The sequence below is a fragment of the Myxine glutinosa genome, chromosome 5 (genome assembly GCF_964187855.1).
Source record: "Myxine glutinosa chromosome 5, kmMyxGlut1.1, whole genome shotgun sequence".
Lineage (NCBI taxonomy): Eukaryota > Metazoa > Chordata > Myxini > Myxiniformes > Myxinidae > Myxine > Myxine glutinosa.
In genome coordinates this window covers 70,100,868-70,120,622 of record NC_136265.1, presented here as the reverse complement: position 1 = coordinate 70,120,622, position 19,755 = coordinate 70,100,868, and the positions used below count along the sequence as shown (strand labels likewise).

The 19,755-nt window shown below is 44.4% G+C and overlaps 1 protein-coding gene across 1 annotated transcript; it reads right to left on the bottom strand.

Annotated features, from left to right (window-relative positions):
- Positions 1-470: 470 nt before the first annotated feature.
- LOC144892122 (uncharacterized) lies at positions 471-19,550 on the bottom strand. The gene is made up of 6 exons (XM_078777338.1): positions 19,400-19,550; positions 16,403-16,543; positions 11,481-11,612; positions 8,582-8,644; positions 8,069-8,206; positions 471-2,608 (listed from the first exon to the last, which is right to left on the bottom strand). Exons 1-6 carry the CDS (start codon positions 19,548-19,550, stop codon positions 1,626-1,628), a joined length of 1,608 nt encoding a protein of 535 aa, XP_078633464.1. The 3' UTR covers positions 471-1,625.
- Between the last annotated feature and the right edge of the window lie 205 nt (positions 19,551-19,755).

Here is a 19,755-nt window from a genome sequence, read left to right as displayed (position 1 = left end):
GAAAACATAACCTCCAGCCACCTTTGGTGGTGTGGGTAAAAACGACCAAGAACTGAAAATCCATTCCACCAGCTTCAAACGTGCATAACCACAGCAAGAATTGTAATACATGTCCACTACTGATGTGATATTTTCCAAAGAGGGCATAATTGATGAAAAAAAAGGACGAAACGCCTTGAAACTCGAACTTATTCTGTAACTTATCCGCTATAAATGTATGAGGTGTGTGTGTGCGTGTGTGTGTGAGGCATATTTTTGTGGAGTTATACTGGAGCTTTCTGATGTGGAATGTGATGCACCAAAATGCTCCTTATGGTCTCCTGAGTTGATTAAGCGAATCAACTCCAAATAATTCGGTATGATTCCCATGTTTCTAAATGCGTGCCATGTTAAGGTGTATAGAGCAGCTTAATATGTCCTTCCATGGCATGGCATTCCAGTTACAAAATAAATAACAAAAACAATGATAATATTGTAGGAAAGCATTTATTAACAAGAAGAAAAAGACATAAAATTTCATAGCCCCCATGGTTTTAGTAAGTTTGCTGTATGGAGTTAAAGGCCATCAGTCGGCCATCTTTGGTCGGATTCCAAAACAAAATCTGCATATGCATGCTCTCATGTATTGTCTCTTTGCCAAGTTTGAACAAAATGTGTCCATGCCTGTCCGAGAAATGGTTGGGAACACGTTTAAGTAACAAAATGGCTGCCAGTCTGCCATCTTGGATCTGCTCTCGGAAAAATAAAATGATGTGCATATGCAACACATCATTCATTTTCTGTGTGCCAAGTTTGAACAAGATCGGTATCCAATCTGCTTCCTTGTTGTGTTCTCTTTCATCTTCATGTATCCCTTTCCAGAATTTTTCAAGATGCTCTTTTCTCAGGGGAGTTGCTACATTTTGTTTCTGTTTCCCTAGTTCCCTGTATAAGTTTTTCAGGTTGTTTTCAAACTGTTGATTTTGCTTTCTTCTGTTGTTGGCCTCATCATAGTTTCTATTTTCCCTGCTATCTGGTGTATGTGGAGCTTATTATGGGCAGCTAATGGTTCCAGCCCATTGTTTTCAATGTTGTATTTCCTTTTTATTTGTCCGATTCTTTTCTTGAGCTTTGGACTTCTGTTTCCCTTATTGAATTGTTCCATTTGTCCAGTTTCCTTCTCAGTTGGTGTCTCTGCTTCTCCACTCTCTGTTTCCAAGGTGGTGTTTTGTTTCTGGTCAGATTGTCATTTTTGTGTTGTTTGCGTGTTATTTTCTTTTTGTCATTCAGTGCTGCTGCAAAACTCACATTGTTAATTTCTCTCAAATTAGGTGATTTGGGGAGAATTTTAGTAACCGTTGTTTATTCTCCTTACTTGTATCTCCAGTTTGTTGTTTTTTATTCGGTGGAGTTGTGGTCTTTGCCTTGGTGAAATTACTTTGATTTCCTCTTTTATTAGCCAACTCTTCTTCAAGTCTTTGCTGTTCGTTGTCAACCTCTTCTTCCTCCTGTTGTCCGTTATTCTCTTCCTCATTGTGATCTATCTTTGTTAGTCTTATTTGTTTTGTTTGCAAAGATGCTATTTGAGCTGAGTTAGTAACTTCGAGTTGTTCTTCCTCTGGAGGTGTTGTTTTTTGCATTGCTTCTCACCTGTGTATTCTTTGATGTACTTTTAAAAATGATAATGCAGTAAATGATTTACTGCAAACAGAACACCTGTACGGCTTTTCTCCACTGTGCATTTTTTGATGTCGTTTTAAAGATGGTAACGCAGTAAATGAATTGTTGCACACAGAACACCGGTAGGGCTTCTCTTCTGTTTCTGAATTGTTCTCTTCCGTGTGTATTCTCTGATGCTCTCTTAATATTTTCCAGCAGGTAAATGATTTCTGACACACAGAACACTTGACGGTCTTCTCTTCCGTGTGCATTCTTTCATGATCGTGTAAATCTATCAATTGACCAAAGGCCTCATGACACACGGAGCACTTGTGGGGCTTCTCTACTGTGTGCATTGTTTGATGAAAGTGCAAATGTGATGATTCACTAAAGGCCTTATGACATACAGAGCATTTGTATGGCATCTCTCTTGTGTGTGTACTTTGATGACAGTATAATTGCGCTGATTGAATAAATGCCTTATGACAAACAGAACATTTATAGGGCTTCTCTCCTGTGTGTGTTCTTTGATGATTGTACAACGTTGATAAGTGAGCAAACGCTTTATCACACACAGAACACTTGTATGGTCTCTCTCCTGTGTGTGTTCTTTTATGGACATATAAAACTGATGAATGAGCAAACGCTTTGTTGCAGAGAGAACACTTGAAAGGCTTCTCACCCGAATGGATTCTTCCATGGGTTTGCAACGCTGAGATAACAGGGAAGGTCTTGTTGCACACGGAGCACTTGTGTAGTCTCTCATGGAAATTATCAATGTTAATAGATGAGGAGAGACGTCCTTGGAAATTATTAAGGGGCTCTGTACAATGTTTACAAGTGCAGTTGTTTGACACATGGCTGAATTTGTCAGTTTCTTCAGAAATGGTCTGAGTGATGTGTGGATTAATATCTTCCTGGTCAAACATCTGGGAACAGTTGGACCAGGAAACCAGTTTCATTTGTTTTTCTGTAAAGACAAGTCACCAAAGTCATCTTTTAAAAATATATATCAAAAGTTAAACCATATTTGAAAAATATATTATAACGAGTAAAAGTATCCATCCCCAGTGACAGGAAAAGCAAGCCAAAGCATCCATCCCCATGTTGGGAAATGTTTAAGTTAATCTATCAATTTAAATAATTGAATGGACTTTAAAAAGGTTAAGTGCGATGCATTCTTTCTTAGGTTCACTCAGATTCAAATCTCTGAGCTACTTATACCACCCATCACAAAATGGTGGTTCAACACTGGGCGGTAGAGGTTAGATTTGTCTAAGAAGAGGGCAAAATATCCTGCTTGCTAAATTAAATTTCGTATCAGCATTATTCATGCCTTCTCCAGTCATTTCAAAAGTGAATGATGAGCTTTTTAAAACGCAGCAAGGGACACGCCCGCCATGAACGGGAGACAGAAGAAAGTATGGGCAGACTCCACGGTTCACAATATATAATAAACGACTTCCCTTACAAGGAACTTCAACACAAAAAGAGACCACACAGCCCATCAAGCCTGCACGATGGTTGCCAACCCGTGACGTCAAGTTTTTTTGTATACGGACTCGGCGCATCGAAGACTGAGGACATAGAAGAGATGAGGATGCAACAGAACAAAAGGAACAGCAGAAAGCTGTAAATTTGAGGCTGGCGGGAGAAGGGCACAGGGTTAGAAAGAAAATGGGGCTTTGGGGGAAGGGGGCTAACAGGGTTAGAAAATATCATGGTCTTGGGGGGGCTGTGATCTGAGATGGTGATGAACAGCTGTGTTGAATAACTGGAGGGAAGAATGAGATTGAAGACGGTGGAAGTTGTTGTTGTTGTTGTTGTTGTTGTTGTATAGCACCGGACAGTTCTCTCCAACAAGTCTGCGGCACAGAGACAGTCGATCGATCTCCCAGGAGTGAACCAGAGATCCCCCACCTTCACAAAGTGAGGGCCACGGCAGAGCTAGAGAGAAAGAGAAAGAAAGAGAGAGGAGACAAGAGGGAAAGGGCCGGTCCACGGGGACCGAACGGCACTCTGACCGTGACTGCGCTTCCCTGACAAATCTGGACAGCAGGGAAGAATAGGGAAGATTTGGCCCCTGACTTGCATTCAATGGTGCAATCACTGCGAAGAGGCATCCCCGATAGTTGTACAATGTGAAAGTTGGTTCCATAGGTGGGGAAAATGAGGAACAAATAAGTGTAGGTGAGCAGTGATCATGGATTTTGAGACTTTCAGTGAGGAGGGGGTTGCTGGTGGACCACGTGCATTTTCAGAATCCTGGGAAGGGAGGGGGTGGGGGGGAGGAGGAGGAGGAGGAGGAGGAGGAGGAGGAGGTTGATGGTAGCAAGGCACAGAGAGGGCAGGAGGTGCAATACCAGAATGGGGGTGAAACAAGGCAGAGGGACGTGTAAGGCAGGGTTCACCAGCCTAGATGGGAGAGCAGTACTCCATCAAGCTGCAGACGAAGGCCTTATGGGAGAACAAGAGTTCAGGTGTGCCAAGGAAAGACATTGCACCACAGAGGATGCCCAATCGGTGACTGGCTTTGGAGGTGAACTTTGAAATGTGGTTTGCCCAAGAAATTTCATGCTTCACAGCAAGATCCAAGAGTGTGAGCGACTGAAGTTCTTTGAGAGAGGTGTGAATAAAGCATATAGGCGGGTTTGCCAGATGAGAGATAATGTGTGTGAGATTTCTCATGATTGAAAGACATATTCCAAGTGTTTGACCAGCACATGATCTTGTCAAGGTATGAAGAGAGGGAAGAAGCTGCTGCCTGTTTATCTGAACGATGAGATGTCACGGAAAAGGGTGGAGTCGTCAGCAAGGAGATAAACAGGATTTTACAAAGAGTCAAAGAGACCATTGATGAAGATTAGGGTTCGGATGGGGCCCAAGACTATTGCCTTGGGTCAAACCAGCCTTGACAGGGAGAGGAGATGAAAGGGTTCCGTCGAGAGACACACGTTTGCTTTGAGAGGTGAGGAACTCAGTGACCCAAGAATGGAGTGGGTCTTGGATGCCATTGGCAGAGAATTTGGAGAGCTCGACGGGATGACAGACCATATAGAAAGCTTGAGCATTGTCTAGAGAGATGCCCGGGATGTCATGTCTGAAATTGAAGGCCCCCATCCGTTGTTGGGAGAGTAGAGTCAACATGTACATTGTACAAAGTGGAGTGACCCAGGTCTGAATCCGAATTGATCGTTGGAGAAGAGAAATGATTTTATGTGAACTGCAGTGATGGATTCAATGACGTTGCTGATGATTGGAAGGAATACAATAGGTCTGTAGTTAAGGGTGTTGCTATTTGCACCTTTCATGTAATGCAGTGATATTGGCAGACTTCCAAGCATATGGAATATGACTTTGGGGAAATGATGGAGTGAAAAGAGCAGAGAGGAAGAGCAGGAGCAGGTTTTTCAGATACATGAGCTTTGCCATCCAATCCATTTGCCGAATCAGACCTCAAGGTTGCCAGAAGCAAACAAACACTGAATTTGGAAGCAAACACTGAATTGAGGCACTCGGTCTTCTCACGAGCGGAGCCTGAGTGAATTGCCAGACTCGCCAGCACCGAGGCTGCTCTCTGAGAATGGCTGGAGAGATGTTGACCTTCACAAGCACACAATTCGATAAACCAATTGGAGCAGAGGAAGAGCACAAGACATTGGTGGGGAAGTTGGTCATAACCAAATCCGCAATGAAGGATTTGGCATTGACAGGTATCCAGGTGGGAAGGTATCAGTCTCATGGAGTTATAGAAGTCCTTTGCTGAGGTGGCATGGCTGGTGAGAGAGGTACCGACACCCAACCAATTGGCGTGGTGACATTTGAAATCACCACATGCGAGGACGAGTGAGCTGGGATGAGTGGTTAAAAGTTGGTGCATATCATCTGAGAGAGATGTGGATGGAGCCATCACTGTTTTGAAGGACAGCATAACACACAGACAAATATGAGGTGGCAGCGGAAGGGAAGTTGCAGCCAGAGGTAGTCCTGGGGTTTGGGAGGTGCAAGTACAGTACACGGATAATGAGAAATGGAGTTCTTGATATACAGCGCGTCTACACCACCAGGACAGGGTTCAGGTCGATCAAGCCGGAAAAGACAATAGCCAGAGAGACACTGAGTAGTCACGGGCGACCTGTGGGAGGAAGGCTTCCTGGCTGTCATCAGCGGCTGTCCGGATTGTGTGGGATTTTCACTTCCCACACAACAAAACCTGATCTCAGATGATGAAGGAAGTGTTCCAAGTTCAACACAAATGATGGTAAAGGAAACATCAGAGAGTAGATGTTTTCTTTGCAGCCGAACACTGCGCCCCAGCCTGGAGCAGAAGCCCACACGTGAGAAAGGTTGATGTTGCCATTAACAACGCCCTCCGCATTGTAGCTGGTTGCTTGAAGCCCACCCCGGCATTCCACCTGCCAGTCCTAGCGGGAATCGCCCCGGCCGGCCTCCGATGGGAGGCTGCTACCCTCGCCCTGGCAAGGAATGCCCAGAAACACAACTGGCACATCCTGCACAACACCACAACGATAGTGGCGCCTCCAAGCAGACTCAAGTCCCGCCATCCCTACAACAAGGCGGCACAAGAGATGCTCAGTTCTATCCCTGAGGACCTGTCTAGAAGCGCATGGCTGGCGGCATCTTGGAAGCAGGTGTGGGAAACGGCCGGGCCCACCCGCATCCACCGCTACATCTGGGACCCAGGAGGTGGCATCGTAGGAGAAGACCTACCACGCCTGCAATGGACCTTGCTGAACCATCTACGTACGTGGGTCGGCCACTTCAAATCATCGCTGAAGATGTGGGGCCTGGCAGATAGCGCCGTGTGCGAGTGCGGCGAGCCTGAGCAGACTGCCGAACACATAATTACCACCTGCCCCCGATACAGACCACCTTCAGAAGCCGGCCTCTTCGACGTAGGACCAGAGACGAGGTCATGGCTGCACGACACTGAGCTGGCCATCTGATGATACACGAAAGAAGAAGAAGAAAACCTGATCTCAGATGATGAAGGAAGTGTTCCAAGTTCAACACAAATGATGGTAAAAGAAACATCAGAGAGTAGATGTTTTGAGAATGATACGAAACTGAGTTGCAGAACGTAATTCCACAGTAAGTCATCCAGAAATGGTGCAGGTGAGGGAAAAATTGCGGAACTCAATGACGAGATTCTTTAATGGCTTTTGAGCGATTTGTATGGTGCGATTTAACAATCTTGAATACACTTTTCACTTCACACGTTTAGATCGTCATAAATTTGTCTTTGAAACCTGTCAAGTCCCAATATTCCGAGTTGATTTGTTGTTTCCAATGCTATTTCCAGACTCTATTAATGAAACAGACTTTACAAATGGTGGCTTTATGGGTCAGATTATCAACAACAACAACAACATGCATTTTCAGGCCATTTTCCCTGCTAGAGCGGGGTTAGCCTTGCAGTCCCCATGACAATCTTCTCCATTTTGCCCTATTTTCTGCATCTCTCCTTGTTAACCCCCTTGCACGCATTTCTTCTTCCACCATCTTTAGCCAAGTCTTTCTTGGTCTTCCCCATCCTCTACTTCCTTCTACATTCATTTCCATCACTCTTCTCAACCAGTCACTTTCATCCTTCCTCAACACATGACCAAACCATCTCAACCTGTTTCTCTTCACAGCATCCATCACAGGCTCTATTCCCATCATCTTTCGTAATTCGTCATTTGTCTTCCTCTCTCTCAACGATACTCCACACATCCACCGAACCATTCGCATTTCCACCCTTTCCAGCCTTCGTTGCTGCTCCACGTTCATTACCCATGTCTCGCTCCCATAAATCATAACACTTCTCACACATGCAGCATACACCTTTCCCTTCAGCTTCAATTAATCTCCCCTCCTCATCAGCATGCCACTCAGTTCCCAAAAGATCAATCCTGAATAAAGGCCAGAAATACAAAGTACAGAAATATTTCTGGTTATTTTAGAAGCAAATAATATCCCTGCCCAGTATAGACAAACAAGCCCTCTTGGAACCACCTTTGGAGGCCATTTTTCCCGGAAAGCAGGGGTTGGCCTTTTTTGGGAACCATGGTCCCCTTTTTGAAGCAATGTTTTATGGCCGGATGCCCTTCCTGCCGCCAACCCTGTTAGTCGCCTCTTGCGAAACACAGGGAATTACCAGTGACCTAGTACTCAATTTGCCGACCTAGGAAGGATGACAGGCTGAGTCAACCCCCCTGGCGTTAATTCAGTAATCAATCGGGATTCAAACCCAGGATCCTCGGATCCCAAGCCGGCACCCTAACTGCTAAGCCAACACCAGGCTAAGCAAGCCCTTTTTGTTGACCGATATTTAATTGATCTTTTGTTCTGCAGAGTTCGATCAAAATCATTTCATCAGTAAAAAGAACAAAAACAAAACAAAACAGGTGAAGCATGTGTCGCTTACCTTCAAGCGGCTGAGCAGCTTTGTCGGACTCCCCGGGGAAAGAACCAAGTGGTTCCTGCTTCACACGCACATTGCTCAAAGCATCATGGGAGGTCTGAAAATAACTTTGCAAAGTGTCCATCGTCCCCAGATCTTCACCTGTAAACCATATGACAATTTGTTTCTTACTGAGGAAAACAGTCTGGAATATTTTTATTTTTATTACCTTCGCAAAAGCGGAAGGTTATGTTTTGATCGCTGTGTATTTATTTGTATGTCTGTGTGTGTGTGTGTATGTTATTCGCATAACTCAAAAAGTATTCAACCGAATTGCATGAAATTTGGTGGGATGATTGGTTATTATACGGGACACATTTGATTAGATTTTGGGAGCAATCGGGTCAAAGGTCAAGGTCAAGGTCAAGGTCACGAAAAGGTCAAAATCGTATTTTTACCAAGTACAGAACAGTAGCTGCGGCGAAGGTATGCGCTCTACCGAGTGCCCGTTCTAGTTATCATTATTGTTATTCAGACCTTTGACAAGCGAGGAGGAATCATCAATGAACTCGGACTCCACCTTCACTTCCACAATAAAATCTGAAAATAAAAACATCCCATTCAAACTCAACATGAAATAACCTTTTTCATTTTTTTGGAATACATACTCAACGCCCGTGGAAGAGCTCTTATTAGTACACTGAACGGATCAGGACGCTTCAGGACAAAAGGAACAGCAGAGAGAGGGGGAAACACCAACAGCAGTGCCGATGGCCAAGACAGAGAGGGGTGGACAAACAGAGGGTATATGGAGGAAAAGGGGGGAGGGGGTGGTAGGAGAGGATGCAGGAGGTGGACAAGTAGGATACAGAAGGCAACTCTCAGGAGGGAAAATTGGAGTTGGGAAGGAGTAGGGATTGGGATTGTGTGGATGGGGGGTAACGAGGGAAGAAAAGATAATGTTTTTGGATTGGAGATGAGATGGTGTTGAACAGCGGTCTTGAAGACGTGGAGATAAGAATGAGATTGAAGAGGATGTGGATGTTGGTTCCACAGGTGTAGAAAAGGAGGAACAAATGAGTGGAGGTGAGCAGTGATCCTGGATTTAGGTGGTTTCACCAGAAGGGGTTGATAGTGGACCATGTGTGCCCTGCAAAAATATTGGGGAGACAAAGCATAAAAAGAGTAGAGGGTACAAAACGAGACAGGACGTGGTAGAAGGCAAAGAGACCACCGACCTGTCTGCGATGGCGAAGTGACAGGACGTAGACTCTTCATCGCGGGAGATTCTAACAATATTAAAGGCCTTGTTTTCCGCGGCGTCAAGCTGAGAAAGATGTGAGGCAGGGGAGCCAGCCCAGAGGGGAGAGCAGTGCTCCATCAAGTTGCAGATGGAAGCCTCGTCAGTGGATAGGAGTACAGGTGTGCCAAGGAAGGACTCTGTACAACGAAGGATGCGCAGTTGGCTGCTATCTTTGGAGGCCTACTTTGAAATGCAGTTTGCCCAAGAAAGATTGTCTAACGAAACTTTAAAAAAAAATAGACGATGAGAAATTGAAGTAGCATATTATACAGGAAATAAAAGGCATTTCTGAGTACCAGATGTCAACAAACCTTTCTAGGGTGAATTAGGTATGCTGAATTTGAATCTGCTTGTTGCCAAGCTCGGCTTTGCTTCGTAAGCGCGCAAAATGGCAAATCCAATATGGCTGCCGAAGACCTTTTTTATGGACAAATTTGATATTTTCATGATTATGATGAAATTAATACAACTTTTGGAAGTTGTGCTGGTCATTCTTATAAGCCTAACCTACATAACCAACATTGTGCTCAGGTGTATCTATTGGTAGCAGGTGGCTCTGTTCATGTGGTCATGAATGTGGCATTGAAAGTCAGGTAAGAAAATCATTGATTGAAGCTACGTTTCCCTCTGAAAATGTTTGTGTCAAGCCCAATAGTATAAATTGTTGCTGAAAGCAAATAGAAAGATTTTAAATAAATTAATCTTGTTTTATTTGTTTTCAAAATCGCTGATGATGGAGCCCCTGTTGATGTTGAAAAGGCCCCGTAAGGTGGATTTAGACGTATGTATTTTCTGTCAGGAGGGCAACAAACTGAAAGACGGCCTTCGAGATGCTTTTATTTCTTGGTATTTCTATGCATGTATGTTTTACCATTGCAGAACAACAGCACTTTTTACGTTTAGTCCACCCATTTATGTATGTACAAGTATTGGACCGATATATCGGCTTTGAAGTCGGGAGGGGATTTATACCTGAGAGTTGAGAGGGGGATGGGGAGGGAGAGCAAAGGTGGGGTGGAGTTGGGAGCGGGAAGTTAATGCTTTTGGGGTGGAGTGTGGTTGAGGAGTTTTGGTGGGGGGAAGAGGGGTTAGAGTTGTGGCGGGGGGGGGGGGGGGTTGAGGAGTTGGGAAGTGCGTTGGGGATAATAAGGGAACCAATTCAATGAGATCCGATTTTCAGACTCTATTCAAATTTCAAGTCAACCAGATGGAAACTGATGATTGTATTGTATGTGATATTGTCCTTTGACCTTCTGCCCTTTTTTTCAATTTATTTTTTGTATACAAAGTCAAGGCTTGTGTAGGGGCTAGCACATAAAAAACAAAAGCACAAACATAAACACACATGAAACATCATAAAGGGAGGGGGAAACAAGAGGGCGAGAGAGAGGGAAGCATAACAAGAGTGGAGAACAGGGACATTGGGAGATCTGTGGAAGAGAGAGGGATGGGGCGGGGTACATGGGATAAACAAATGGACACCAATGGGAGCTTCAGGAAAGAAAACGGAATTTGAAAAAAAACCTCTGGAACAAACTCCCTCACTATCTATAATCCCACTCCTCCCTCCAGGTCTTTAAAACAGCTGTTCACCACCATCTCTTATCTTCCCCCATACAAAACCTTGATCTTTTCTACCCCTATTAATACACCCCAAACCCACCTTTTTCAAATTTAGTTTCCTTTCCTGAAGGTCCCATTAGTGTCCATCTAGTTTATCCCGTGGACCACATCCTCCCCCAGCCCACTCCCTTCCACAGATCTCCCGATGTCGCTGTTCTCTAATGTTGTTGTGCTTCCCTGTCTCTCCCCCTCTTGTCTCCCGCTCCCTTTATTGTATGTTCTGTGCGTTAGCTCCAACACGAGCCTCGACTTAGTATACAAAATAAATAAACAAACAAACAATCAAATAAATAAATAAATAAAACTTGTCCATTAACGAATCTATCAGGAATCAAAATGTCTGTTCGATCTCCGATTGCGAATGGGATCGGGTCACCGGGTCAGGACATCGACACGATCTTGTTCGAGGGAACCCGATTAGGACGTAGACACGATCTTGTAAGAGTGAACCCGACCCGTACATGGTGTAATTCCCCGTGTAAATGTATTTAAACAGTAAACATCACGTACCGTGTCCGGACTTGTTCTCCTCAGGTCGAGCGATCCTGAACCTGCAGTCCGAGTGAGAATCTTCAGGACCGACCAAGTTCCTTCCATCGGAGAAACTCGAGGATCCCGGAGGGTTCAACCTGTTATCCTCACCTGAGACATCTCCATTCATGGCGAACAGTACAGTGAAGAGTGAAGTACAGTGAAGAGTGAAGTACAGTGAAGAGTGAAGTACAGTGTGGTACAGTCCCACACAGTACAAACAACAATGTCAATGTGCGAGTGAAGACAGAGTTCACTCAAGCGTCCTTCAAAAAATAATTAATCAATTCCAATCCGCAGATTCGCCACAGATCGATGATTTCGTTGCAAACATTCGGGTTTTGTTTCGAAACTAAAAACGAACAATTATTCCAGATCAAACTGTAAAGTTGTAATGATGATGATGAGGTAATGTTGGATCAGTTTTATGAAAATGTCAGAATGGTCGCCCGCGGAACTACGTAACTTCCGGTTAGTGCACCCTTCGCGACAAGTCACGTGATTGGATACGTTGAAAACAAACCACAAAAGGGCACGTGTTACAGCTTACTTCCGGTAGTCTCGCCCTCATCTATCCTCATCCTCATTCACTGAGTGAAATGAAGCCCCAGAATGCCCTGCGACCCGGAACTACTCCTGTTGACAAATCCACACAACGGCGCTTCCGGTCCAGCGAACTTAAATTAAAAACGTCAAACTCATGAAACCAGAGAGCAAACTGAGCGGATAACATCAGACAAATAAAATGGTTACCGAATACCGATCACGACGACATGGCGTCTCCACATGGGGGCGAGACCTAGTATGGACCGTTATTACCGTCGAAGCTCGCGAAGCGAAGATGAAGTTAAGCAATCGGGTGCGTACACGTGCCATATGTGTGCCGTACGTGTGCCGTGTCTGCATTTTAAAAATTCATTTTCTCGGCAACCGTTGATCCGATTGACATGAAATTTTTACTACAGGAGCGCCTCTGCCTGTAGATTTTTTGCTGATAAGTATGACGTCATAGGTCACGTGGTATGGACGCCATCTTGGAAAAACGTCACAACCTCTATCTCCCAAACCACTTAATGGAAAAAATTGAAACATGGCTCATTGTCAAGTACACCCCATGGGGAATAAGATATATATGTTAATGATGATGTCATAGGTGTCTGCATTATGACGTCATAATTCGGCAACGCTTAGTCTGATCATTTTGAAATTTATTGAGCATGATCTATGCAACAATTATATTCGAGAATATAAATTTATGTCACGTGGTCTGGCAGCCATATACGATCAAAGACAAAAAAAACACTTCAAAAACAAAAGAGTTCACTTGCACCAAGTTGACTGCGCAGGGTAAGTTTTCTATCAATACCATCTAGTTAATATTAGGATCTGTGAAGGAGGAAACACGTGACTAAAACTGGCAGATTGCTGGAAGATTGACAAACTATGTCTGCACCAACAGTGTGAATGACGTCACAGTCGTGGTTCACAGGTTCAACACCGCACCCTGCACATGGTCCGCCATATCTCGTTGTTCGCTCAAAGATTGATGGGACACCGCAACACACGCTGGAGATTTATGAGACACCGCAACACACACTGGAAATTGATAGGACACCGCATCACACGGTGAAGATTGATGGAACACCGCAACACACGCTGGAGATTTATGGGACACCGCAACACACACTGGAAATTGATGGGACACCGCAACACACGCTGAAGATTGATGGGACACCGCAACACACGCTGGAGATTTATGGGACACCGCAACACACACTGGAAATTGATGGGACACCGCAACACACACTGGAAATTGATGGGACACCGCAACACATGCTGGAAATTGATGGGACACCGCAACACAAGCTGGAGATTTATGGGACACCGCAACACACACTAGACATTGATGGGACCGCAACACACGCTGGAAATTGATGGGCCACCACAACACACACTATACTTTCATGGGACCGCAACACACGCTGGACATTGGTGGGACACCGCAACACACGCTGGACATTGATGGGACCGCAACACACGCTGGACATTGATGGGACCGCAATACACGCTGGACATTGATGGTGCAGCGCAACAGACGCTGGAATTCACACATCACATTCACATGGGAACACTGGACAGACATGGCTCTATCTAATCTTATTCATTCACACGGGACAGACATGGCCATATCTAATCTTATTCATTCACATGGGAACACGGGACAGACACGGTCTATCTAATCTTATTCATGCACACGGGACAGACATGGCTCTCCCTTATCTTATTCATTCATGATGTCCTTTACATTGTTGTAAACCAGTGGTTGGTTACTGCTTACTGAACATTGCAGCGTTACAACATGGACATTCTTGCAAATGATGGAAGACAAGAACTGCAGGACCATGGACATCCACAACAAAAAAGCGTGTGCTTATCCACGGTGATCCATTGTTGCCATCGGCAACGTCCATAGTAATTTGAGGCTGGGGGGAGAAGGGCACAGGGTTCGAAAGAAAATGGGGCTTTGGGGGAAGGAGGCTAACAGGGTTAGAAAATATCATGGTCTTGAGGGGGCTGTGATCTGAGATCGTGGTGAACAGCTGTGTTGAATAACAAGAGGGAAGAATGAGATTGAAGAACATGTGGAAGTTGTTCGGGTTAGGGTTCGATGATGTGGGTTCATCAAAACAATTGATATGGGTTCCGTTGTGTGCATTTAGCACTCCCCATGCTGTCTGAAGGTAGTCAGTGAAACTGTGCAAGGTTCATCGTGAGGGAAATCCGACATTTCCAGAACCATGCGTCGAAATTATGAATGGGTGGTGTTTCCTTGGGCAACTAACTGTGTCCGCCTTAAGCTGAAAACAAGGCGAAAAAGACATAAAATGTCAGAGCCCACGTGGTTTTAGTAATTTTGCTGTAAAGAGTTAAAGACCGCCTCATGCTGCATATGTTATACTCTCATGTATTGTCTTTGTGCCAAGTTTGAACAAAATCGGACCATGCATATTCAAGGAATGGTTGCGGATGGACGCACGGATAAGACCCAATCCATAAGCCCCTGTTTCGGACTAAGTCCAGAGGGGGCGAATAATGAACACCTGGTCTGTCGTGTAGCTTGAGATGAAGGGAAATGTTAGCTTTGTTACATTGACTAATAGTATTAATCGAGCCAAAAACCAATGAATCAAATTGTGACGCGCCATCATCAAGATCGTTGTTGTTTGGAAGCCTGTGTTGCTTTTTCGTGATACGAGTGTTGTACATTGCTTCATGTTGTTCAGTGGCATGGAGAACACCATTAGTATCAGGGGACCACGAATATCTTATGTAGGGGTGTTGTCCCGTATCTTGTTGTGTATTGTGAGGGGCAACACGAGTATATGATGTCTGAGGGGTCCAGCAAGCATTCCCTATTTGACGACAGCTGTTGGGAGCAGAATTTCTAGGGGCTTGGTAGCTGCAGGCATTTGATGGGAGGTTGGGTCGTAGTTGTGGAAACTTGGAAGTAAGACAGAACTTGGCCCAATGGCCGAGTTTGCCACACAATCTGCATGCGTCGTTGTGAGCAGGACATCTGCCTTACATCTTGCTCAGCTCAGCGCTGTGGAAACGATGGCCTTCAGATTATTGGAATCTCCTGCATTGAAGCCGAGTCTATGGGCCTATCACTTCACAGACAGGTTGATGGTCTCCGTGTTCTACCACTTCCTTTGTGGTCTTGCACCCTCAGCGCTTTCTATTCTTTATCCCCTCACCCCTCCCCCAATACGTGCAAGGCTTACACAATCCACCATCAACCCCTTTCTGGTGAAACAGCCTAAATCCAGGATCACTACTCACCTTCACTCAATTGTTCCTCTTTTTCCCCACCTGTGGAACCAACTTCCACATCCTATTAAATCTCATTCTTCCCTCCAGCTTTTCAGACAGTTGTTCACCACCATCTCAGATCGTCCCAAACCCAAAACCATGATATTTTCTACTTTCGTTAACCCTCCTCCCCCTCCCCACCCCAATCCCTCCTCTTTCCAGTTTTCCCTTGTGAGACTTCCCTTCTGTATCCATCTTGTCCACCACATGCATCCTCTCCTGATGCCCCCCCCCCAATTCCTCCCCACACCCATTGTTTATCCACCTCCCTCTGTCTTGGCCTTCATGTCTGCTGTTGATGTTCCCCCCTCTCTGCTGTTCCTTTTGTCCTTTTGCATCGTAATCCTTTCAGAGTACTAGTACTAGCTTTTAAATGAGCCTTGACTATACATACAAAAAAAAATTGTGGGTTTTCTGATGGAGGAGGAGGAGGCATTAAAAAAACAATTTTGAAGGTTTTTTTTTTAATATTGGGAAGAGCTTTTGAAGGGAGAAATATTTTATTCAGTGAAGATTCCAAAAAGGGATATGGTAGCTTTCAGTTGTTTTGGAGTGAAGAAGACTTTTGTTGTTTGTATTTTTTTGGGAACAATGGTGGGAAAAAGATTAAGCTGAGGGATCAGAAGTAGCAATACCTGGAAGAAAACATGCTAAAAAGAAGCAGGTGCGGTCAAAAACAGAGGCAGTAGCAACAACTCGAAGAGCCCAGTGCTACACGAGTCGGACAGACTTTACCCGGGACACATAATTCGACAATGCAACACATGATGAGGTTAAGCACAGAAAATTGGACAAAAACACAACCAGCAACACAGGAATGAAAATAAAAACATTAAAATACAACTTATCTGGTCTGGGAATCTTAGCTTTGTTAAACTGGAAGGATGAACTCACGAACCAGCAACGCACGTGGAGCAACCCGGAACCGGAAATAAAATTGCAATAGAGTTTGGTACGAAATCACTTCCTCATTAAAATAATAAACATGTCAAAACAGTGTCATGTGTTCTCTATGAATCTCAGCTTACCTTTGAGCAGCCGAGCAGCTTTGCTGGTGTCCTCGGGAGGAGAGTCACACGGTTCCTGCTTTACGTGCTCATTGCTCAAAGTATCTTGGGGAGTTTGAAAATAACTTTGGAAAGTTTCCATCATCCCCAGATGAGCTTCACCTGCAAATCATTTGACAATTAGTTTCTTAATCAGGAAGGCATTTGTGTTATAAGAACGATCATTGGAAGATTATTACCTCTGCCGCCGAAGGTGGACGAACGGAGGATACATTTTGACACGTCTGTGTTTGTTACCTGCGCAAATCGAAGATTTTTCATACATATTGGTTAGTCGCGTGCGTTATTTTGTCTGACTGTTAGTATATGTGTTAATCGTGTACGGGTCATAATCTTAAACCGATCTTCACGAATCTTCACCAAATGGTCGAGTTTGTCATGAGCAAGAAGCCTATTGATTTTGAGGTCAAAGGCTCAAAAGGTAAACATCGGATAAAGGTCAACAACTTCGGTCAAATCCTCAATTTTGATCCGATGGACTTGATGTTTGAAAACGATTTGCATATCCGGTCACTGGATTGAACCACCAATTATTTTTCAGGTCAAATTTGTCTTCAGGATTTTGCAAGTATCGTGTTCTGCTCGACGTCCTTCTTGTTTCTTTGTTTGTGACCAGGATATCTGAAAACTTTCTGGACAGATTCTGACGAAATCCGGTGGACATGGTGGGCGTATGACAAAGAAGAATTGATTCGATTTTTTTGGAAAGATGTATGAATTTTTAAAATCCGGATACGAGAATTTTTTCATTTCTTAAGATTGTACGTGATTTCACCATTGGAATGATGATGACCACTCCTTTTTGCATCATGATGGCGCATAGGGCTGCCGAAGCAGTTTCTAGGGAATTGGGCACAATCCTGGACGGGTCACCACTCTGATGAAGGACACACGAATGGCTCATTCATCCAAGTAAGCCGGTACTCATTCTGCCAAGTGCCGACCTCGGAAGGATGACAGGCTGAGTCAGCCCACGTGGTGTTAACTTAATGGCATGACAGGGCCTTGAACTTAGGACCCTGAGACCTCAGGCCAGCCACCTTAACTATTACGCCAACACCAGGCTCACCATATAATTATAATTCCCCATTTATTAATTTCTCTCTTTCGCTTCCTTATACAATCGATTTGTTTGTGAGTTGTTGTCACAATGTGATGGAATAAAACTGAAAATTATGGCCCGGACATCATTTATTCGAGTACCATGACAGGTATGTTGTTTACATGGAGACCACCATGTTGTTAAGCTGTGTCGAGCGCTCCGTTCCGTTGGAGTGTTCGCTTGAGAACTTTGAATCAGGTGAGTCGCTTGGCAAGCGGTAAGTAATCTCCATGGTAACGGAACACATCATAGCTTAGGAAATATAAATGGTCTTGTAGGAGCGAAACCGATCAGGACATCGATACAATCTTGTATGAGAGAACCCGATCCGTACATCGACACGATTTTGTATGCCACTTCCTGGCAGTGGTTCCATGCGGATTTCGGTCTGTTGAGAGAAAATGGGTTCCTGTTGAGATCGTACAAAAACACAAGTTGAGAGGTCATACATGCTCCGAGCAGGCACCAGTTTGTTCCGCAGGAATCGCCAACATCTCCGATCTTCAAGAATGCTGGCCAATCACACTGGCTGTGCGTGCGAACCAGATATTGGAATGGAAGACCAGACGATGATGAGCACAATGATGCTTCGATGATCACCATAATGTTTCTCCATTGACCCCCCCGCAACCCCCCACTGTTGCGTTTGATGAACAGTTCCGTGTGAGCCTGTTGCCTCCACCAGTCGCTCAGGCCTTGTCGTGAAACGTCCGAGCAAACTCAATCTTTTATTTGATTTTCATTCTGAAAGAGAGAAGATATAAAGTAATTCTGCTCCTGCTCCATGTGTGTGTTTGGTTCAGTGTTTTGTGAAATACCATATATGCCGTTGCGACTGGAACGAGATCGTGTGACATCTCACGAGAGCACGCCACACAGCTACCGTCTGACGAATAAAACAGTTATCTTTCAGGTTCTTTAACTTTATCAAACTTTCCCTGAATCCAAGATTTCGATTCAATTGTTTATTTTAGTTCATTATTCTGTTAATGTAACATAATCCATGTCCACAAAATCAATTTAAGGCTTAGGAGAAAAAAGGAAAAGAAGATGGGCAGAGAAATGCAACAAGTAGACAAGAAGGTGAAGAGATGAAAGTCAAAAATGATAGAAATACAGATCGAGAAAGATAGACAGTGAACATGAGGAACGAGTGAAGATTAAATAAATAATTATAAGGAGAAAAATAATTACAATTAAATCGAGCAACTACATTTAAATTTAATTTGGTGATCGAGAAAAAGGTCTTTCTCCCATGGTGATGTTTTTATTATATTTTCTCAGCAACACATCATGTGATGCATATTATTTCCTCACAGAATGGAACCGAACGATTCATGAAAAATGGAAACAAAATGGCGTACACGGCCCACGTGACCAAACCAATTTCAGGGCAAGCCATGTCGGGAACGATTCACGATGAATGGAAACAAAATGGCGTACACGGCCCACGTGACCAAACCAATTTTCAGGGCACGCCATGTCGGGAACGATTCCAGAAAAATGGAAACAAAATGGCGTACACGGCCCACGTGACCAGACCAATTTTCAGGGCACGCCATGTCGGGAACGATTCACGATAAATGGAAACAAAATGGCGTACACGGCCCACGTGACCAAACCAATTTTCAGGGCACGCCATGTCGGGAACGATTCCAGAAAAATGGAAACAAAATGGCGTACACGGCCCACGTGACCAGACCAATTTTCAGGGCACGCCATGTCAGGGCTCTTACCCCCCTCGGCCTCGTCAAAAAGGTGGTTACCCACATCAACACGATCTTGTACAAAGTAACCCGACCCGTACACGGTGTGATTCCCCGTGTAAATGTATTTAAACAGCAAACATCACGTACCGTGTCCGGACTCGTTCTCCTCAGGTCGAGCGATCCTGAACCTGCAGTCCGAGTGAGAATCTTCAGGACCGACTAAGTTCCTTCCATCGGAGAAACTCGAGGATCCCGGAGGGTTCAACCTGTTATACTCACCTGAGCCATCTCCATTCATGGCGAACAGTACGGTACAGTGTAGTGTAGCCCCGTACCGTACAGTACACACGTCACGGGTGAGTGAAGACTGAAGTCACTCAAACAACCCAAGAAAATAATTAATCAATTCCAATTTCCAATCCGCAGATTCGCCACAGATGGATTATTTCGTTGCAAACATTCGGGTTTTGTTTAAAAACTAAAAACGAACAATGATTCCTGAT

Excerpts from the sequence above, each read along its gene's own strand:
- LOC144892122 (XM_078777338.1), bottom strand. The coding sequence starts at position 19,550 with ATGAATGGAGATGGCTCAGGTGAGTATAACAGGTTGAACCCTCCGGGA. Across the intron at positions 8,645-11,480 it reads GGAGAACAAGTCCGGACACG|ATTTTATTGTGGAAGTGAAG; the intron begins GTACGTGATGTT and ends TTTTATTTTCAG. Across the intron at positions 2,609-8,068 it reads AGCTGCTCAGCCGCTTGAAG|AAAAACAAATGAAACTGGTT; the intron begins GTAAGCGACACA and ends TTGTCTTTACAG.